The sequence below is a fragment of the Aphelocoma coerulescens genome, chromosome 19 (assembly GCF_041296385.1).
Source record: "Aphelocoma coerulescens isolate FSJ_1873_10779 chromosome 19, UR_Acoe_1.0, whole genome shotgun sequence".
Taxonomy (NCBI): Eukaryota; Metazoa; Chordata; class Aves; order Passeriformes; family Corvidae; genus Aphelocoma; species Aphelocoma coerulescens.
The window spans coordinates 1,125,549-1,148,149 of record NC_091032.1 but is presented as its reverse complement, the minus strand read 5'-3'; the positions used below and the strand labels follow the sequence as shown (position 1 = coordinate 1,148,149).

The following is a 22,601-nucleotide window of genomic DNA, read 5'->3' as shown; positions in this document are numbered from 1 at the left end:
TCCATCCCGTGGCTGCTCCACAGGCTGGGAAGCAGCTGGAGCCAGCAACCATCCCTTAAAGGTGTCCTGCTGCATCCAGGAGGAGGGCCAGGGTGGAAGGGCCAAGTGCTGCCCACGCTGGAAAACAGGGAAATCATAAAACCAAACAAGGTTTTGAGGCCAACTCTGCAAGGATAATTGTGATGTTAAATTCATGCAGTTCTCACTACAGACCTACACAAACATCTTCCCATTAAGGAATTACTCACTCTTGCAGGTTTTTCCAGAGCAGTAGGATGAGAATTTGCTGCTCCGGAGTCCAAATCTGGTGGATTTGGGGGCAGCCAGGCAGTGGTGGGGCACTGCCTCTCCTCCTGCATCCTGGGATCCATCCTGGGAGAGGATGTGATGTTTTTCCAGTCAAAATGGTCCAAATCAAACAGTAAGGATAGGCTGGAACAAGTGGAGAGCAGGAAAAGAGTCTCATTATAACACACAGGGCACGGAGCCTGGCATGGGGAGGAGGAAGCACACACGGCTGTTAGCCAGGGCACCAGCCTCTTTCTCTTCAGTTTAGCTTCAGCTTCCCTTAAAATTCTTGCTGTTTATCCACTTTGCCCACACGGGAGCCAGAAGCTTTCCTGCTCGTTTCTGTCAAATTAAATTAATGGGGAGAAAAAAACAACCACACAGATGCTCCAAATCCCAGGCTGGAACTGCAGAGTTTTGGCTCTTGCAGCTGTCTCTCAGTGTGGTTTAAAAGCAACTCTGAAGGCACTTAGGGCACTCAGAAAAGGCAAAAGAGCAGCAATTTTTGTGCTTGAAGGGAGAGCTGAGTTTTTCAGCCAGCTCTGAAAGGTGAGCTGTGGAATCTGGGATCTGGGGGTGTGCACGTGTGCGATGGGCTGATCTCCTGTGGCAATGCACGGGGCTTTTCCAATGCCTGCATTGGCCAGATAAGCTTTTCTGCTAAAATAATTGTATCAAAAAATAGCTGGGAAGCTTCTGGGAGTGTGAGGGAGGTGCCTCCCCACCTGCAGCTCCCAGCAAAGCACCTGGGAGGGGCAGGGATGGAAACCCAGCCGGGGGCACAGAGCCCTGCATGTGTGCTTTGGAGATTTGACTCTCTTGGGGCAGTTTGACGTTTCTAACATCACTCAAAGTCATCTCCTTCCTTGCAGCCAGCACAGGACCTGGAAAGCAGCTGCAGATCCAGTGGCCCCAGTCACAACTGCACTGGGATGAGCTTGTGCAACCACCCAGGGGCAGAACATGTGGGTGCAGATCCCAGTTTTGTGCAGGGAATGAGGAAGGCAGAGGGGGCAGCAGGCAGGGCAGGGCAGGGCAGGGCAGGGCAGGGCAGCAGCCAACTGCTTTTACCTTCTGCTCCTTGCACTGCCAAGGACCACGAGCCAAGGGGAGAGGAAATGAATTGATGGCTTTAACCATGTCTGAGAACCCAGACTGTCCTTCTGGAAATAGCTTTGGTTTGGCTTTTTATGGGCAACTCAGAGCTTCTCCTGCCACCTCTCCAGAGGCCCTTTCCTTTCCTTTCCTTTCCTTTCCTTTCCTTTCCTTTCCTTTCCTTTCCTTTCCTTTCCTTTCCTTTCCTTTCCTTTCCTTTCCTTTCCTTTCCTTTCCTTTCCTTTCCTTTCCTTTCCTTTCCTTTCCTTTCCTTTCCTTTCCTTTCCTTTCCTTTCCTTTCCTTTCCTTTCCTTTCCTTTCCTTTCCTTTCCTTTCCTTTCCTTTCCTTTCCTTTCCTTTCCTTTCCTTTCCTTTCCTTTCCTTTCCTTTCCTTTCCTTTCCTTTCCTTTCCTTTCCTTTCCTTTCCTTTCCTTTCCGCTTTCCTTTCCTTTCCGCTTTCCTTTCCTTTCCGCTTTCCTTTCCGCTTTCCTTTCCATGTTCCAGATGAAGGGCTGGAATCCCATGTTACCCCAGGAATGCTCCATCAATAGTCCCCCTGAGCATGGATTTCCTTTGCCCCCTAAAAACTGCTGGAGGGTGGGAGGAGTTCCCAGACCCCCAGGGGAAGGCAGCAGTTTTGTTTGTCAGTGTTAATTAGAATGAGCTGGTTTGGTCTCAGTGGAAGCAGCTCTGGAGCAGGATTAGGCTGGAATGGATAAAATCAGGGATGTGAAGCTGTTGGAGTTCAATGCCAAGGACGTGTTTAGGGTTTTGCTGAGTTGGAGTTAAAGAGAAGATCAGGAGTAAGCACTGATCCTGGGGAAAATACGTATTTTGGTGTTCTTTCACATCTTCTAATTGCAAACATCAGGTGCTGTTTGCAAGATTAGAACCAAAATTGGGCAAACTGTTTCCAAATGCTGAGGGATAGAGAGCTCTGGGGTCCCAGCACAGGGAGGAGCTGGAGCTGCTGGAGGAGCCCAGAGGAGGCTCCAGGGTGATCCGAGGGATGGAGCAGCTCTGCTGGGAGGAAAGGCTGGGAGAGCTGGGATTGTTCACCTGGAGAGGAGAAGCTTTGGGGTGACCTCAGTGTGGCCTTGCAGGACCTGAAGGAGCTGCAGGAAAGATGGAGAGAGACTTTTACAAGGTTCTGGAGGGCCAGGACACAGGGAATGGCTTCCCACTGCCAGAGGGCAGGGATGGATGGGATATTGGGCAGGAATTGTTCCCTGGGAGGGTGAGCAGGCCCTGGCACAGGGTGCCCAGAGCAGCTGGGGCTGCCCCTGGATCCCTGGCAGTGCCCAAGGCCAGGCTGGACATTGGGGCTTGGAGCAGCCTGGGACAGTGGGAGGTGTCCCTGCCCATGGCAGGGGTGGCACTGGGTGGGCTTTAAGGTCCTTTCCAACCCAAACCAGTCTGGGACTCTGTGATGGTTCAGGGTTATTGATGAGAGCAAAGTTTTGGTTTGGTTTCTCCCCTGCCTGGGAGATTTTGCCCCAGGACAGGTTAATTCAGTGCCTTTGCTGCCCCTGCTTCCCTTTGGTGCTGCCCAGCTGCAGGCAGGGAGCAGCAGTTCCTGGGAATGTGAATCTGGGCAATGTTTTGTGGGACAGAACTGGATTTTTTAAAACTTCCAGGCAAGAATCTCTAAAACGCATCACAAGCCCTCAATTTGGGGTTTAACGGTTCCCTTAATTCCCAGTGAATTCCTCAGTGAGAGCCTGCCAGCCACAATTTAGTGTCACCTGTGAAAATGTCAGTGTCACCTCTCAGAGCAGGGGGAGCTGGAGGAGGATGTTGTGCAGCTCGGCAGCAGCACTGAAGTGCTCAGATGTGTTTCAGGTGGGGATTAGGAACCTTTCCATAGCAGCCCTCGTCCCACGGAGGTTGTGTACACATTTATCCCACAGCTCCAGGAGAGCCTGGGGTCATCTCAATCCCCTCCTTAACATCTCCACCTCCTGCCCCTGCATCTGGCACCCAGATGTTGCAGCTTCTCCTCGCCTCTGCCTTAGGCTGTTAAATCAGCACCTTTTTTCTGATTAAAATTCCTGATTAAAAGCTGAAGTGGAGTGAAAGTGCTCCTGGCTCTTTTGGCACGTGGTGCTCTGTAGGAAAAGGGCACAGAGGGCAGGGCTGTTCCCCCCTGCAGTAAAACCAGCAGTGGTTCCTGGCACAGGACTGGAGCTTTTGTGTTCCCTTCCCACTGCTGGTTTCCCACAAGCAGGAAGCCTCTGCAAAGACACAGCATAAATGCAGGTTAGGTTTGTCCAAGAGCCAGAGGGCAACTGGACTGGAATTCTTGGAGTATGTCCTTAGGGAATGAGCTCACGGCAGCTCCCGGGTTGGTTCCCCAGCCTTTGATGTGCAGGGCTCTGCAGGTAATCCCCTGGCAAAGGTTCCTTGCCAATCCCACTTCTTTTCAGGACTTTAGGCACTGACCTCCCCCCCTCCAGTCCTTCCCAGCCCGTGGATTCCGTCAGTCTGGATTGGTTAAAGGCTGCAGCCTGTTGGAGCTGTGCCAGGGCAAACTGCAGATCCTTTCCCTCCTGGAATCTGACACTGCTCAGCTTCGAGGCAAAACACGAGGAGGACTCAGCCCTTTGGCCACAGCACTCCTGGAGCGTGAGGCAGATCCTTCCTGAGCCACATGGCAACGGTGCAGCCCTTGGGATTCCCTGGCCCAGGGTGTCACCTTGCCCTAGGAGGTGGGAGAAGCTCCCTCTGCTCCCAGCTGCATTTTTACCCTCAGGCTCCAAACGTGCCCTGCAGAGCTGGGAGACCCCCCCGTGGCACCCCCTCACAGCAGGACTGGCTGAGTGACAGGCAGGTCCCTCCCGTGCTGTGCCAGCCCTGGGACTGGGGAGCCAGGACTGCCTTGTCCCCCTCCCTCTCAGCCCTGGAGCTTTGCTGCCACATTGGCCGTGAGTTGCAAGGAAGCCCTGCAAGCACAGGAAGGAGCATTGCTGCTGAGTGCTGTGTGTGCAGCCAGGGAATGGGGTTCTGCTCCTCAGGACCACAGTTGGAGGGGAAAGGGCCCCATTTCCTGCATTCTTTTGCTCCCTGAATGCTGGCAGCAAACCAGCTCCCCTCACGTGCAGTGTGGAATTAAATCCTGGCTCTTCAGCTCCAGTTCTGCCTGGGCTGATGCCACCTGGACACATGGCTGAGCCTCTTCATCCCAACTTGGCACCTCATTGCCAGGTGACAGAGGGCAGGAGCTGCCTGGGGACGGCCCCTGGCTGCTCAGCCTGTGAGCCAAACATTCTTTTTACATTTTTCTTACTTATTTCCTACAGGAAGGTGAACTCTTGTCACCCAGGAACTGGCTGAGGGTTTTGCCAACAACTTTGAGAGGGCCTTGAATGCAAGTCTCCAGTGGGAGAGGAGGCTCAGCCTCCAGGGGGCTGGAGTTCCTCTGCTCTGGAACCAGGCTGGGAGAGCTGGGGGTGCTCAGGATGGAGATGAGAAGGTTTTGGAGAGAGCTCAGAGCCTCCGGCAGGGCCTAAAGGGGCTCCAGGAGAGCTGGAGAGGAACTGGGGACAAGGAATGGAGGGACAGAACACAGGGAATGGCTGTGCCAGAGGGCAGGGCTGGATGGGATATTGGGAAGGAATTGTTCCCTGGGAGGGTGGGCAGGCCCTGGCACAGGGTGCCCAGAGCAGCTGGGGCTGCCCCTGGATCCCTGGCAGTGTCCAAGGCCAGGCTGGACATTGGGGCTTGGAGCAGCCTGGGACAGTGGGAGGTGTCCCTGCCATGGCAGGGGTGGCACTGGATGGGCTTTAAAGTTCCTTTGAACCCAGCCCATTCTTGGATTCTACGCTTTTAAAAAAATCAATGCATTTGGTGATTAATAAACCCCACAAACAACGAGCCAAAGCAAACTAAAAAAGCAACACCAGCACCCTCCCCACTCGAGAAAAGAATGTAAAAGCCCCAAGCAGCTGTCCCAGAGGGGGCTCATGGTGAGTGTGCCCCAGGCCAGCAGAAGTCAGCCAGGGCTGTGCTGGTGCTCAGGGTTTGCAGTCAGGAGCTGATCTGCAGCACTCTCCTGGTTGCCCTGTGCTCAGCACTGCTCCACTCTGCCTGTGCAAAGAGCTCTTGCATCACTTTGTGCCTCCAGCCTGTGCAGCTGAGGCAGGAAACACAGATTTCCATGGGTCTGCTGGTATCCTCAGGGTACCTGGGATGGGGTTCCTGCTTGGGAGCTGCTGGCTCTGAGTTGCCTGACCCTAAACAAGCAGTTGGGATAAATCTCTGTGCAAACATCGGGCTCTGTGCTTTGTGGTTGGGTGGATCTGCATGAATCCAGGTGGAGGGGAATCCCAACCATCCTCTCCACCCCTGAGTTCCCTTCCCTGGCAATCATCTTTACCAGGCTTGCATTTCCATTTTGCTGCAGTTTTGCCCATTTTCATTTTTCTTTCCCATCAGCTCCGCTCGGTGCTTTAAACAAAACAAACCCAGCGCTGAGCAATGAGAGTGACATTTGCTGGTAAAGGCTGGAGGCACAGGATGGATCTGCTGTGTTTCCCTGGAATTGTGCTGCTGTGCCAGGGATGCGTGAAGGGTGAGATGAAGCTGGGAGCTGCCTCCCCAGAAATAGCTGCTATCAAGGAGGTGTCACAATAAATGCATCGCTCAGCTCCTCGAGGTGCTCACGGGGCTCTTCTGCTGCTCCCTCATTTCCCAGCGAGTGGAGCTGCTCCAGCTGTCAATAACCATTCCTCACACCCCGTGATGTGCATGGAAATCGCTCACCTAAACTCTGTCTGCAGGAATATCCCTGAAATTCCCAAGGACTGAAGGCTCCTGAGTCTTTCCCAGCCGTTGCAGGGATCCATCAGAGAGCACCAGGGGCTGTGCAAGCCCCACTGCTGATGGCATCACCCACACAAGCTTCCAGCAGCACCTGGAATGTAGAGCTGAGGAGGATTTGGTGTTCAGGAGCTGCTGCTGAGGGTTTGAAGGGGACTGGGACCAGTGGGTGAGGTGTGGCTGCACTGGAGGTTTGAATGTGACCATGTAAAATCACCCCAAAATCACCCTGTGGTGGCAGAGGGGCTCTGGGGCTGCTCCCTCAGCACAACCTGACTGAACCATGGCCTCAGCCTTTCCCTGCTCTGCTGTTCCTGTTGGTCCTAGGAGCTGACAGGGACTTGTGCTCTGTTCTACCTGTCAAGGGAATTACTTCTCAACTCAGCTTTGTGGCAGGCCACAGTTCCTTTGTGTGCTTGTCCCCAGACACACAGCTTGGGCTCGCAGCACCTTTGTTCCAGGCAGTGATTTGCTCAGGGAGATTCCTCTCCTGATTTCTGCAGTTTGGTTTGAGTGTTCAGAGATTAAAAATGGTGTTTCAGCCATAAACAGAGCGGGTCTGTTCTGGAGAGATGCTCACCCGAGCCCATCTTCACCTTTACAAGTCAGTTTATTGTAGTTTCTTTCAGCTGATGTCACTTGGAGCAAGTGGAGGAGCTGCAGGAGTATTTCAGTGGAAGATAGGTCAGAAATCACTGCCCAAGTCCCACTTTGGGACCAAGCTCAGGCTCAGGGTGTTAACTGTGATCCTTCAGCCCCAGCTCGGTGCTTTAACCAGGGCACAGTTGTTGTTGTTGTGCCTGAGACAAAGGGAACTTTGTTTATCTGTGAAATTTGCTCATTGTGATTTTTATGCTCAGTGGAGAGGAAGAACACGCCTGAAAATCAGCTGCTCGGCTGCCCTTGAGAGAAAATACATTCATGTTAAAAACAGCAAAGTAAATAACACGTCCCTGTTAAGTGCCTGATAGTTATACATATTACATCCCAGAGTAATTACCATTTAATTAGCACTCTGGCAGCAGTGCAAGGAGATGGAGTTACAGCACAGTTACTGCTGAAGGGTCGTGCTCCTGATGAGGAATTCCTGCATTCCTGGAAGGGCCCTTCAGGGAGTGTGAGCAGCACCAGGAGCCAACCCCGCAGGGCAGCAGAGACCCCAAACCTGCAGGGTTCCCATTGCCTTGGCCATGAGGAACGAGGTGCTCCCACCTGAAAGGCAGTGGGAGTGGATTTAGGATTAGATTTGGGATTAGATGAGCACGTGCAGTCTTGGCCACCCAAACTCTGGTCACCATCTGAGGGGTTTCTGAGGAGAAATGTTTGGTCCCCTTTTTTCTTTCCCTTTTGCTGCACCTCATTTTGTTGTCGGTCAGGTTGTAAGTGCCAAGTGTTAAAGAAATCAGTGCCATTCCTCTTTGAGTATTTTTATATTCAATACAAATATCTGTTTCCTTTCTATTGCACCTGATCTCTAGGGTTTGGCGAGGAGAGGTTGAAATGAGATGCTCTGCAAGGTTCCACCCTGAACCATTTTGGGACTCTTGGAAATAAAAGGCCACGAAATCTTTGCCCTTGCCAGAGGTGAAATCTCAGCACCCACGTGCTGTCACTGGGGGGTTCAAAACGGTGCAAATCCAAATCCTTAATCTGGGATTTATGATGAGACTTCACTGTCTCCTGAGGAGCTGGGGACTGGTTGGAAGGTGCTGCAAGTGTGAAATCCTGGATCTGGTGGGGCCCAGAGCTGGGCCAGAGTGGCTGCCAATTAGCACAAATGAGCTTCTAAACTACTTCTGGGGGCCTGGCAGGTAAGGAGAGCACATCCCTGTATTAACCACCCTCAGCAACCATCAATCATCAGCACCCAGCCCCGAGCACCTCCTCCGAGCTCCTTGGGGGCTGCAATCCCAGGGGAATTCTCCATTAAACTGGCAGTGTTTGCCTATGCAAAGAGGGTAAAGTCAGCCAGTGGCTTCAAAGTTCCCCCAGAAGTAGTTTAGAAGCTCATTTGTGCTAATTGGCAGCCACTCTGGCCCAGCTCAGGGCCCCACCAGATCCAGGATTTCACACTTGCAGCACCTTCCAACCAGTCCCCAGCTCCTCAAGAGACAGTGAAGTCTCATCATAAATCCCAGATTAAGGATTTGGATTTGCACCGTTTTGAACCCCCCAGTGACAGCACGTGGGTGCTGAGATTTCACCTCTGGCAAGGGCAAAGATTTCGTGGCCTTTTATTTCCAAGAGCCCCAAAATGGTTCAGGGTGGAACCTTGCAGAGCATCTCATTTCAACCTCTCCTCGCCAAACCCTAGAGATCAGGTGCAATAGAAAGGAAACAGATATTTGTATTGAATATAAAAATACTCAAAGAGGAATGGCACTGATTTCTGGAGCAGCAGCTTTGCTGAGCAGGGATCCCCAGGTGGGGACACCTGCATTTCCTCACCTCCAGGCTCAGATCAGAATTTCAAACTGCCTGCTTTTGTCAGAGCTTTATCTCCTGTTGGTGACCACGTTTTAACTGATGAGACAGCAGCAAACATCTCTCTCCTGGTGGAGCCCAGGCTGGGGCTCAGCTCCTGGGGCTGCTCACAGGATGAGCTGGATCATTTCTGTGCAGGGCAAAGGGAACAGCGATGTCCAGATCTGCTCTGAGGGGCACAGCTTTAGGGGACCAGTCACAGAGGGAAAACAAAACCAGGTTAACCAGGTACTGAGCCTTCCTGACTCCTCATCTGGGCTCCCTTTGTGTCTTGCCTTGATCTGCAGTGCCTTTCCAGGAAGGGAAAGTGTTTTTCTTGCATCTTTCAGTGGCTTCCAGTATGAGCCAGTGCACAAATGAAAATCCTGCTCTGCTTTATCTCAACCCCAAGCCTGAGACTCTGTGTGGCCTCTCCTGTGGGAGTGTCCCTAATAAATCCCAGTGAGTGATCACAGTTATTCCCCCAGTTCTGCCTTGGTGGATAAATGGGGCCCATTAAGGGTCAAACCCTCGGCATGCAGATGTTTGCAGATGTTTGCAGATGTGCTGCAGGGGCTGTGGGAAGGACCCTCAGCCCCCTGAGCTCTGGGGAGGCACCTGGACCCGTCCCTGTGTGCCAGAGGGTCCCCCCAGAGTGAAGGACAGAGTATCCCCGAGTGCCTCCTGCAACTGCCAGGAAATGGGCTCAAAGGAGCAGCCCTGTTCCAAGTTCATCCCGAGGGACAATCCTGGCACTGCAGCTCTTTCCTCTGTTTCTCAACAGCACCAAGTCCCATTTGAAGGAAATTATCAAATTGACTTTGGCCAAGTTCAGGCAAAGCATTTAACTCCCTTGTGCCTCTGTTTCCTGCTCTGTCAGGTGAGTTTAACACCTGGCTGCTCGTGAGAAAAACCATTTCTAAATCAGTTCAGTGCTTTCCCTGTTGGAATGCTGAATTCACTGCTGATACTGCTGATACTTGGCCAACGTGGCTTCTCTGGGGGTTGTACTCTGGGACTCAGAGTGCAGCCCCCAAATGCTGCCCCTGCTGGGACAGAGGGGACAGGAGCACCAGGAGCACTGGAGATGCCACCTGGGGCTGTTTGCAGAGATGGAGAACAGCCCCAAACACATCCTGCACGTTCTCCTGGCCCTGGGCAAGGCTCAGCCCAGCTCATGGCTCTCAGCCTGGAACGCTTTTCCAGGTTGGTGCCTTTTGGGAGGTCCCAGCTGGGTGGATGTGAGAGCTGGATGGGATTTGGCATGAGGGCTCCTGCTGTGGGAATGGGATCAGCCCTGATCCTGGGGCTGGAGTTTCACTTCAGGTGACAAAACACAGAAAGCTGGGGACAACTGCTCCCTGCACGTGAGCATTTTGGCAGCCTAGAGCAGCACATCCATTGGGGAGCTCCTGCAAAAGCGCCTGTGGTGTGAAGGAGGTGTCCAAGCATCCAGGGATCCTCAGTGCTGGGCCATCCTTGGGGTTTTAGAACACACCAGGAAGGAAAAGGCTTTAGGCAGTGACTGAGGCAGCAGTTTTCATCTTGGAGGGGAAATTTTGCTGTTGAACTTGGAGGAGGAAATCGAAATCAGCAGTGGTTCCCAGGCTGTGCCTGAGCTCGGGGTGGGCACCAGTTTTGGATGCTGCTGGGGTTGGCAGCAAGGCTGGGAAACAGCCAGTCCTTGCTCAGAAGGTTGTTACCACCAGTGCTTTTCTCCCCAGAGCCTGAGGGGTCTGGCAGCCACAGCAATATCAGCAGTGAATTCAGCATTCCAACAGGGAAAGCACTGAACTGATTTAGAAATGGTTTTTCTCACGAGCAGCCAGGTGTTAAACTCACCTGACAGAGGAGGAAACAGAGGCACAAAGGAGTTAAATGCTTCACCTGAAGTCCCAGAGCAGGCAGAGAACAGTGACAAAGTCAAATGTGTGTTCAGCAAGGTCACAGGCATGGGTAGATGTAAGAGGTTTTTAAAAAATCCAGTTTTCACAGCCTCCTTGCCATTCAAAGTTTAAGTGGTATTAATCTCCAGTAAATTCAGTGAAGCCATTCAATCCAGCATCTCTTTTATGTGGTATCTCTTATTTTTAATTTGTTTCACAGGTTCTGTGGTACTTAGCAGGGAAATAAACCCACTGGAAACAGACAATTAACCCGGGGCACTGGGGCAGGGACACCAGAATCGTTCGGGGAGCAGCTCTTGGAGATGGGATGGGATGAAGGAGGCGGCGCTGCTGGGGGCTGAGATGCCATTCCCTCATGAACATTCCTGGCAAACAGGTCCAGCTTTCTCCATTCCCCTGGCAGTGAAGGGGCGCTGGGAGCGTGGCTCTTCCCAGCTCCTGCTCTGCGTGGACATGTCCCACAGTGGAGGCAGAGGGAAGGTGTGATTCCCCTTTGGACACGTGCTCTGTGTGTGATGCTGCATTCTGGGCTTTTGCCATCGGGCTCCTGCCTGGGCAGTGCCAGCAGCCGCCTCCTGCCCCCACCCTGGGCTCGGACACTCGGCCCTTCCTGCCGAAATCCACGGGCTGAGGTCACTTCCAAAGCAAACCCCGCTCCAGGGAATGCATCCTGCCTGCCCGGGGTGTTTGAGATTCAGAGGAGCTGGGATGGGGTAAGGAAGGGTTGGGATGGGGGCACCACTGTTTGGGGTTGGGAGGAGCTGGGATGGAAATGAGGAATCACAAAATCACAGAATTGAATAGGTTGGAAAAAACCTTTGAGATCATCAAGTCCAAGCTATGACCCGACACCTCCTCATCAACCAAACCACGGCACCGAGCGCCACATCCAGGCTTTGTTAAACCCCTCCAGGGATGGTGACTCCACCTCCTCCTGGGCAGCCCATTCCAGGGCCTAAGGAAGGGTTGGAATGGAGGCACCGTGGGTTTGGGGTTGGGAGGAGCTGGGATGAGGCTGAGATGGAGGCACCACGTGTCTGGGATTGGGAGAAGCTGGGATGGAAAAGAGGAAGGGTTGGAATGGAGGCACCATGGCTTTGGGGTTGGGAGGAGCTGGGATGGGGTAAGGAGGGATTGGGATGGAGGCACCATGGCTTTGGGGTTGGGAGGAGCTGGGATGGGGTAAGGAGGGATTGGGATGGAGGCACCATGTGTTTGGGGTTATGGCTGAGGAGCCCATGGGGAGAAGGCTGAGAGGGCCAGGGCCAGGCAGGGGTGTTCTGCCTCATCCTCACCCTCTTTGTTGCCTCCTGGATGTGGCCCAGCCCTCTCTGAGGACAGGGAGTGGGATGAAGCTGAGGGGGACAATGGGCAGGGCCAGCTTTGTCTCTGGATCTCTGGTTTGCTCTGCTGGACCCCATTTCCCTGTGCAGGAACTTCTCTCAGTCCAATCCCATTTCAGGGAACGGGCTCACTCCAGCTCCAGGCTCTGCCCGACCTCTCCCATCCCAGCCCAGGGGCCAGGTCAGGCTCTGCAGGGCAGTTCCCAAGGGAGTGGATGGTCCAGAAGCCAAGTGCCACTGGAAGCCAGGCCTGCTGCTTCCCAGTGACTTTTAAATTCCTCCAGTTCCTCTCCTCCTCCTTTCTCTGCCCCAGGCCCTGAGGGAGCAGAGCTTTCCTCCGTGGCTTTGCAGAGGGCTTGGCTGCAGGTGCCCTGAGCACAGGATGTCACCTGGGCATGGTGGCAGCTCCAGGGTGGCCTGGGGACACTCAGCAGGGATGCTGCCCCTCAGCCCCCCCAGAGCTGTCCTGCTGAGCTCAGACTGGGCCCAGTGTGGTGCTGCAGTGGCTGGACTGGTCAGGGAGCAGTCAGAGCTGGAGGCTCCACCCTGGCATCCCTGATTCCCAGGATGCAGCTGGCTGCCAGCAGAGCAGAGGGTTTGGATGGATTCTGCCTGGGGCAGGCTCTGGCTGTCCCTGTTTGATCAGCAGAGGGGTCAATCCCTAATGCCACATCCTTGTGTTCCATTTCCACACAGATATTCCCTTGTACAAACCTGTGTTTCTCATCCCAGGCTTTAATATTTATTTATTCCCTGAGCACAGAGGGGACAGCACTGGCAGTTGTTTCTTTTGCAAGCAGCTCTTTAATCTTGCCTCTGGCCAAGAGAAAATCCAATGTTTTATCCCAGAGTGTCACTTGAAAATGAAGGTGGTGTTCTTCCCTTCCCTGCTGTCAACAGGGAAATCATGGATAGGCCACTAATTAAAGCCAGGGGCTTTAATCTGATAATTTACCTGATATTTTCTACATATTGTGAGTTGGTTGAATTTCAGCCCTGGAGCTCAGAGGCTCCCAGAGTTTCCTGCTGAGATGCTGGGTCCCACCAGTGAGCCCCAGCTGCATCAGGGAGGTGCAGAGAGGCAGCAGGAGTGGGAAATCTCAACATGGAAAATGGGATTGTTCCCATGAGCCCCCAGCTGGAGCCCTGCACAGTTCTGGTGTCCCCAGTGTGGGGAGGACATGGAGCTGTTGGGGCAAGGCCAGAGGAGGCCATGAAGTTGATAAAGGGACCTGGAGCACCTCCCCTATGGAGACGGGCTGGGAAAGCTGGGATTGCTCAGCCTGGAGAAGAGGAGGTTGTGTGGAGACCTCACAGCCCCTCCCAGGGTCTGGAGGGACCAGGGAAGGCAGAGAAGGACCCTGTATCAGGAACTGGAGGGACAGGACAAGGGGAGTGGGGTCAAACTGATGGAAAGTGGGTTTAGATGGGATATTGAGAAGGAATTGTTCCCTGGGAGGGTGGGGAAGCCCTGGCAGAGGTTATTCCATGGATTCCCCATCCCTGGCAGTGCCCAAGGCCAGGTTGGATGGGGCTTGGAGCAGCCCGGGACAGGGGAAGGTGTCCCTGCCATGGCAGGGAGTGGAATGGGATGAGCTTTAAGGTCCCTTCCAACCCCACCCATTCCAGGATTCCCTGATTGGAATTGTGTGAGTTGAGTGTGTTAAATTAGGAATGGCAGGGTTGGGAGAGGGACCAAGAACTTTCCTCTGGGCAGGTAAAGGACTGTCCCAATGTCCCAACTGTGGGGCAGTGCCTTGTGGTGTGGAAGGTGAGCAACTCCATGATCCAAGTTTATTAAAAGCAGCAGCAGTTTAACAGGAATTGGACACCCTGGAAGTTCTTTGGAAGTTCTTCCAGTGTGTTCTCAGCCTCTTGCAGTCAATGGTAAAACCACTAATTACTTTTTTAATATCTCTTTTCTACATATTTTATAACCTGCTCTTTAGTGTAAAATTGGAAGCCAAATCCAATTGTGGGGGAAAATTAATTTCCTCAAATTGAAGGAGCAATCTCCTTGAGACTTTTTAATCATTAGATGATAACTGTGAGCTAAAGAAAGGAAGAGCATTAAAGTAACTTAATAGAGCAGGATAAACGTTTTTCCCTGTATCTCCATCATCTTTATTTAGAGATCCATGAGGAGGATATTTCATAAAAGCTGCTCTTCTTGACCTTCCTTCACTTGTTCTACAGAAGAACCAACCAAAAGAATGGCAAGGAAGGAACACTGTGGAGTTCTGGATACAAACCCAAGAATTCTGCCCGACATCTCTGCTCTTCCTTCCTGCCAACTTCTGCTTTTCCTTTCTCATTGCAGGGAGAATAGCTGTGGGGACAAATAAAAATGCATTCAGCTGAGCTGGGTGATTTTTAAAAACAAGCTCTGTTAATGCTTTTAATTAAGGGGCAGAGGAACAAGAGGCTTTATCAGCTCTTTGTCTGCAGGCCATTATTTCGTTGGGGATGAGCGATCCATTATTGTCAGCGGCCACCTTTTTGAAGGATTTACCACCAAATCAAATGGTGTTTTTATTGAAATTGTTGAGCGCTGCTGGATTCCTCATTTATTTAATGTGGAGGCATTGTTAGAGAGGAGAATGGAGCACTTAATTTGGATTGCTTGAGGGACCAGGAGCGGTGCCTCGGGAGCTTCCCGGTGTCCTGGGCTGGAACAGGATGTGCAGCACAATGGGAAAGAGGAAAATGTGAAGGTGAAGTTGCTAAATCCCAGTTAAGCTGCTTCCAGCAGAATTTTGGGAAGGATTGGTGGCTCTGTGCTTTATAAAGTGAAGTCATGTTGTGAAGTCTCAGGAAGGAATTGTTCCCTGGGAGGGTGGGGAGGGGCTGGGATGGAGTTCCCAGAGCAGCTGTGGCTGCCCCTGCATCCCTGGCAGTGCCCAAGGCCAGGCTGGACATTGGGGCTGGGAGCACCCTGGGACAGTGGGAGGTGTCCCTGCCCATGGCAGGGGTGGCACTGGATGGGCTTTGAGGTCCTTCCAATCCAACCCATTCCATGATTTCTAAATACCAATGAGAGAAGCTCTCTCAGGGTACAGCTCCTGTTCATGGCTCCTGAGCTGTTTCCAGCCCAGAAAAGCTCATTTACCTGGTTGAGAGTTCCCTGTGATCCACATTATTGAGTCCAAAATGCAATTTCCTTTGTCTGAAACTTTCACCTGGACTCTTTTTCTGGCTTTTGCCTCTTCTCTGAGTGCCTCTAACAGGTTTTGACTGGAGAAGTCAGAGGTTTCCACACCTATTCCCAGTGGAGGAGATGAACTGGGTTGTTCATACTCTGGAAAAAAACAGAGCAATTTTCCCTTCTCTTAAATTCCAGGAGGTAATCTAGGATAATGGAACTATTAGATTTGGCATCTGTAAGGTGGTTATCATTTCAGAAGGAATTGTTTCTGTTAATGGCAGTTAACTTGCTACAAATAAAGCAAGAGAATTGAAATCTTAAGTACCAGCGTGGCAGCAAACCATGAAACATTATCCTGCTCTGTGGAAAGAAGGCTGAGCCAGCTGTCAGGGAAGAAATCTATTGGAAAAACCCTCTGATGGATTCCAATTGGAGCTAATTTAACATGGCAGCAGCACCCAGCTCTTCTACTTTCTATTAGAAGAATTAAAATGTCTATAAATAATAATATTAAAGTGGGCAGAAGCTTTCATCCAAGGAGCTCATGGTTTTCACCAAGGTGAGTTTGGTGGCTCTTGGTGGAGCTGAGCTGGGAAATCCTTGGAATTACTGAGCCCTGGGCTGCCCCAGGGACCCCAGGAACTCCTGTGGCAGATTTGGGCACTGTGTGAGGTGCAGATGGAGAGCTGGAGCCTGGGCCTTGCTGTCTGTGAGCCAGGGCTGGGTGAATTTGGGGCTGTTCTCCACCTCTGCAGGCCAAACCTGCTTAGTCCAGCCTTGGACAGGACTGGAATGGGCTTTGAGGCAGGATTTGGGGGCTGCTGTGGAAACACAGGATCCTATTGCCCCGTTCCTACCTCTGCAGCTTCCCTCTGGAGAGCAGGCATTCCTGGGTGGTGTGGGATTGCCAAGGGCCATCCCATCCCCCTGCTCAGAGCTCGGAGCTCAGGGTGGGCAGGGGAGTCCTGGAACTCCCCAAAAAATCAAACTCTGGCAGGACCTCGCTGCTGGACTCAGTGGATCCCTGGGTTTTTCCATTACAGCATGGATTCAGAGAGCAGCTGGCAAACAGGAGAGTGCTTTTCATGTTTCTGTTTTAGCCCAGGGAACGTGCCAGGGGCAAGCTCTGCACAGCAAACAAACACAGACCACGGCAGCAGCAGCTGAGGGCCCCCGAGCAGCCCGAGCAGAACCGCTCGGGATTGTTCAGCGCTGGGCTCTGGGCAAAGTGCAGTTTTAGGGAGAGGGTTGGCAGCTCTAAGCGCTCCAGAAACGCCCTGAAATGTGATCTCAGAGTGTGTGAATCACAACTGCATCCTCATCTCAGGGCAGCTGTGGCAGCTGGAGAGCTGGTCCAGGGGTTTGCAAGTAATGAGGGTCATTAGGAACCACAGCCCTCTATAATGTCCTTAAAATTGCACAGTTATGAGAGATTAACCCCGACACTGTGTGTGTCCTCCCTCTGTGGGCTATTCCATGGGTGCTCCCAGCTTCCTCACTCCTGCAGTGTGAGCTGAGAGCTCTGAGCTGGAGCACACGAGGTGCAGGATGGATGTGACACCTTGATCCCAAACCCAGAGCCCTGCTGGTACTGGGGCAGCTGGGAAGGGACCCCACAGAGGGTTCTGCAAACAGTTCTTAAAGGATTTGCTGCTGCAAATCTGCAGCGAGCTTGTTGCTGGCAGTGATGGCTCCTTTGTGATTCCAACTGGAAACCCTCTTTCCTGGAATACCCTAAAAAGTAGATTCCATCCTAAAATCTACGCCATGCTGGACGTCAGAGAAAGGAAAGGGCATTATTGTATTTCCCTTGTTTATGGGCAGAGCTTGTGCCCTTGCCCACAGACACCCCAAGGGATTTCCAGCAAAGCCACAACCTGAGAGCTCCTCTAGAATTTAACCCCAGGAAAACCCTTTCTCCATTTTGAAATGAGCTTGGATTTTGGGCAATTCATTGCAACGGTAAAAATTTTGGACAATTTGATTGCAGGGGTAAAATAACGTCTTCAAAGGCACAGAGCTCGCTCACTTCCACAAAGTCTTTGGGATAACCAGTGGTGGGAAGCACCTGAACCCAGCAGCTTTGCAGAAATGAGCCCGTGGCCCAGCAAGGGCTGGGAAATGTCCCTGACTGTGCATTCCTGTGGTTTCTCCCGGTGCAGGACCCCGGCCATGATCGGCTGCTCGTTCGTGGTGAACAGGAAATTCTTCGGGGAGATCGGGCTGCTGGACCCCGGCATGGACGTGTACGGAGGGGAGAACATCGAGCTGGGCATCAAGGTTTGTGCCACCTGGGCAGCAAAAATGTCACCTCACAGTGTTGTAAGGAACCCAAAGCTCTTACTGAGTTGGCCTGAACAGTTACTGGAATCCTTCAGGGGAGCTGGGAGGTGATGGGATTCACAGCATTTTAATTTCAATTCAGGGGAGATAAAATGACTTGGTTTTAGGGGTGAGTTTAATTTTTTGCCTTGGATTTTAATCTGTCTGACCCGATGCAAAAAGCTGCTGAAATGAAAGGGCATTTCCAGCTTGAACCTGGCTGTGCTGCCACAGTGTTGCTGGAAGTTACAGGGATCTTAAATACCAGAGAAACACGGTTGGGTGAGCAGCGTTTGGGGGTGCTGGGACTACTGTGAGTGTCTCAGGAAGACACAAAGCCTGCAAATCTTTTCCAGGCATTTAGCATCTGCAAATAAAATGTGTTCACAAGCACAGAACCTGCTTTGAACAGCTTTGAGCAGTGAAACTCTACGAGCCAGGATTTCAGAGCTGCCTCGGTGCCGCCACCCCGACACCATCCCTTGATTACTGTGTACAGTATTAGATCTGGCTTAGTGATTCGAGTGTTTACACACACTGAAGTGATTCATCAGCGATGAATTCTGTGTTCAGAGCAACCCAGGATGGCAGAGTCTGCGGAGATTCTCCCAGGCATGGTTTGGAGTGCAACTCTCGTGCATTAACGAGCTCACAGGGGAGGCTGGAGACTTCTAACTGGGAAAATTGCATTGATTGTGCTGTTGTAAAAATGAAAAATCATTGTTCAGCTCCGAGATTTACCAGAGGATATTTGCTTTGCTGGCAAGGCAGAGGAACCTTCAGAAATCTGTTGTTGTTGGCTATGAGGAGCAATAACCTCACTTAAACAAGGGAGTGGAAGTTGAAGGCTCTAAATGTGCCACAGAGCTCCTCTCCTTGTGATTCCTGCTCATCCTGCAGTGGGGCTGGAGAGATCCCTCTCCAAACCCAGCTCCTCCTGTGGCTCTCCTGGTTTGTGTGGATTTGGGATTTTTGGTCTCATCGTGGAGCTGCTCTTCTCACAGTAATTCAGCTCATTTGCCTGGTTTGGGGGGATTTCACTCAAGATTGGCTTCTTAACTGGAAAAATCAGATGGATGTCTTAGAGAAAGTGGTGAGCATTTGTCCTCTTCTTTTTCACGTGCTGGATTTTTTAATAAGGCAAATAAATATCCTTTTGGAAAAAAAGAATCCTTCTCTTCCCCAATTTGACTTTCCCAAGCTTGAGTTTCTAAGAGATACCTTTTCTCAGGCTGTGGGTTCTGGTCAAGGTTTTTAAATTATGGGTGGTTTTGAGAGCCAAAATACTTAAAAACCTGCCTTGTAAGACCACACAGAGTAGAGTTTTAAAGATTCTTGAGCTCCAGAAATCAATCTCTGTTCAAGTGTCTCCTTTAGTGACCAAGATCTCGTGGCACAGTGGTAAAGAAGGACTCTTTATTAATAAAATCCTTTTAAGGATCAGTGAATAGAAAATTATGAATGCTTTTTGGGGGTGTTTTGCTGTTTTGCCTGAGAAGAGGCTGTCTAGAGTCCCAGAAGTAATTTGGGGGTTCCTTGCTTGTTTCAGTGATTCCTGGATGAATATAAATGCAGGAAGTGTTTCTTTGCTTGTAGATGATGGAGCAAATTCCATCATTGTTCTGGGAATCCTGGGCTGCTTTTTAAATGTTTTGTGGATGTGATTGTCCCTCTCTGCTCTGCACTGGTGCAGCCTCACCTCAAGTCCTGGGAGCGGTTTTGGCACCAAAATATCTAAAAAATCTAAAGCCAGAACTGCCCAAAGAACAGAAATGAAACAATGAATTCATTGAGGCCACAAGAAGGAGGTGGAAAATGTGGAGTGTTTCAGGCAAAAGCAGAAGCTAACCCTGTCACAGGAAATTCAATCAAGGAATCTGAAAACCATGAGATAAAGAATTGAGAGGGTTGGGCTGGACTAATCTGGAAGGGCCAAAGCCCTGTAAAGGGTCCTGTTCTATTAATGTGCTTCAGGGTGGGGGAGCCCCCATCCCTGAGGGCTTTAACAGTGGGGATGTGGCACCTGGGGACATGGGGCACTGGTGGCCTTGGCAGTGCTGGGGGCACGGTTGAACTCAAAGACCTCAGAGGAATTTTCCAGCCTAAAGAATTCCATTATTCTGTACATGGTGTAAAATGAGCTGCACTGTGCCTGTTGTGGGGAAACACCTGGGCCTTGTGTTTCTGTCAGTGCCGAGTTCAGTGAGCAGAATGAGGAAAGTCCTGCAGGAGCCTCTTAAAACCCCCCTAAAAACCCTTAAAGGAAGAGCCCTGTCAGTCCCATTCGCAGCGGGGCTCTGGGATTCCACAGTTCCATCGCTCGAGGCTCCCCTGCCCTCCTGGGGAGGCTGTGGGGTCAGTGGGGTCTGTGGGTGCTGCATCCCCTTCTCCTGGCCCAGCTCCACTCCTGCTCTCTCTGAACGAGCTTTGGGCCAGCTCTTTAGCCCTTTTCTGTTTGAAGGGGTTTCTGCTCTGATTTCATAAACCTGGTGCCCAATTCTCATGGCTTGACAGTGCTGCTGCTGCTGTGGGTCCCCAGCAGCTCCAGGTGGGAATTCTGGCACAGAGTCTTCGCTCCCCATCCCTGCTCCTTCTGCTGAAAAGTTGTTTCTTCTGGAGCTGTTTGTGGTTTTCAGTGTGTGACTAAGGGGGAGGCAGCCTGTGCCCTGTGCTCTGCAGGGAGCAGCCGTGGCTCTCCATGGTTACTCACAGCCATTCCCTGAAGATGCTCCATGAAATTGTGTGTATCTGCTGGACTAAAGATGCCAAAGTCTGTGCCGTGGCTGCTGCCACGATTTCAAGCTCTGGGATGGGCTGCAAGGTTCTTTTCAGAGCATTTCGTGCTGGTGTCATGCATTGCTAATTAAAGTTATTTGAGTTGTCTTTTCGAGATTAATTTAATCAATAGGGATATTATTACTACTTTGATGGTATCATTTGTACAAATTGTCACTTGAAGAAAGCAATTAACTGAGAATGCTTATTAGCTGATCCATCCCACACCTTATTTGTGCAGCAGGAATCGATTATTGGATTCATTAAGTCAAGCACAATTCAGGGATCCCTTTGAGGTTTACGACTGACTTGAGCTGCTTTTACTGCTGCTGTTAAATGGGCTGAGGGTCGGGGTGGATCTTTAGAAGTATTTCCAGAAGAAAAGTGTGGCATCTCCTCTTTATATCCCAGACTTTTCCCCCAAAATTTGTCCTCTAGATCCAACAGGGCAGATTTCTGGTGCTGCCAAGCCAGGGGATTTATGTGCATGGGGCAGATTCAGTGGCATTCCCAGGCACGGGAATCATGGAATAATGGAATGGTTGGGTTGGAAGGGATGTTAAAAACCATCTCATCCCACCCCTGCCATGGGCAGGGACACCTCCCACTGTCCCAGGCTGCTCCAAGCCCCAATGTCCAGCCTGGCCTTGGGCACTGCCAGGGATCCAGGGGCAGCCCCAGCTGCTCTGGGCACCCTGTGCCAGGGCCTGCCCACCCTCCCAGGGAACAATTCCTGCCCAATATCCCATCCAGCCCTGCCCTCTGGCACTGGGAAGCCATTCCCTGTGTCCTGTCCCTCCAGCCCTTTCCAAAGTCTCTCTCCAGCTTTCCTGCAGCTCCTTCAGGCCCTGCAAGGCCACAGTGAGGTCACCTCGAAGCTTCTCCTCTCCAGGTGAACAATCCCAGCTCTCCCAGCCTTTCCTGAGCGCTCCATGTGCAGCTTTGGAAAGAAAGGGGTACAACAAGTTGTTGTTAGAGGTGATTTCAGCAATCAGAGCCTCCTCCTGCAGCTCTTCAGGCAAAAGTGACCCCCTGCCCTGGCAGGGACATCGATCCTCCCAGGGGTACCCCAGCTCTGTCCTCTCAATTTCAGAAACCCTCAAAAGACATGTAGTGGCATTTCAATGGGACAAACCTCCTGCCTGTTTAGTTGGTATCAGTATGATTGTTCATTGTTGAAATATTGAGAGCAAAAGAACAAAAGCAAAGCTGTCAAAAAGTGTGTTTGAGTTCCACACAGGAGCCTGACTCTCTCCGCATCCAGAGAATCAAATCCTTCTCTTCCTGCTTGCATTCTCCATAAAACTCTGCTGTCTCTTCCTGGGAAGAAACAAAGTGAGGGTGGTCAGGCCAAGCAGCTCTTCCAGCATCTGTGGGGCCTGAGGTGAGGGCTGGGCAGCCCATGGGAGAGGAGGGCTCCCATGGGTGGGAGCAGAGGGAGGATGGCAGAGCTGCCAGCTGGGAGAAAGAGGCTTTGGTTTTATTTGGGGTTTTTTCTCCTCTGTTTTTATAAAAGTAAATGCACTGCAAGCACAGACTGGCCTTGCCAGCCTGACTGGGAACTCAGGCTCCATGAGGCTTTGCATGGAATTGCCATGGAGAGTGGTGGGTGGGAGTGTAATGGGGGCACTGTTCCATTGTTGGATGGAGGTTGGGCTGGGTTTGGGCTTGCAAGGAACTTATATCTAAAAAATAGTGAGTGCCTGTCACCAAAATGGAAGAAACATCCCTGCTTAGGGTGGAATTTATTTTTATAATGGAGGCACTTTCTGCTTCTGCCACATGTTCGTGGAAATGGGGTTTGTGGGATTTTGATCATCCACCAACGTCTCCCTCTCAGTGTTTCTGATTAATGAATTAAAGTCTGGGTGCAGGCAGAGGGAGCTGACACAGCCTGCACCCAGAATCCCTGTCCATCACTGCCTGGTGTGAATTCCAGCATTCCCAGGGACTGTCACCTCTCCTGGCACGCTGGGGGATGCGGGATGTGGAGCGTGGTAGGATCCAGGATGATGCATTGTTTGGAAAAGCCTGTAATTTATTCATGAGGCTTTATTAGGCTTTCAGGGTTCACAGGAGGCAGGGATGAATCCAGTTCCTCGTGGGCTTTTTGCCCACCTCACTTTGAGGAGACTGAATTAGCCATGGAATTGCGGGTGCTGCAGGGAAGGGCTTTTCTGGGACGTGTGGGAACAAATCCGCTCCGGTTTCCGAGGGATGGGCTTGGGGCAGCACAAGGGGACTTTGCTGCAGGTGCCTCCCCAGCTCTGCTCTCTGGTTGGCTGCAGGAGGTGTGGGCACCCCTGGCTGCAGGGAGGGAGGGAGGGAGGGAACGTGCCCTGGGCCAGCTGAAGGCTTTGGGGTAGAATTCCCGGGGATTTTGTTCTCTGGGGCCCGTGTACTGTTCAAACATCCACTCTTTGGACATCCCTGAGGAGCTGTGAT

At 51.7% G+C, this 22,601-nt stretch overlaps 1 protein-coding gene across 3 annotated transcripts in view; it reads left to right on the top strand.

Annotated features, from left to right (window-relative positions):
• The window catches only part of GALNT17 (polypeptide N-acetylgalactosaminyltransferase 17), a 211,215-nt gene that overhangs the window by 122,849 nt on the left and 65,765 nt on the right, over positions 1–22,601 (top strand). For all 3 annotated transcript variants that reach the window (XM_069033390.1, XM_069033391.1, XM_069033392.1), the window contains exon 6: positions 17,222–17,339. In XM_069033390.1, coding sequence (XP_068889491.1) covers positions 17,222–17,339 — 118 coding nt within the window. The remainder of the gene's footprint in view (positions 1–17,221; positions 17,340–22,601) is intronic.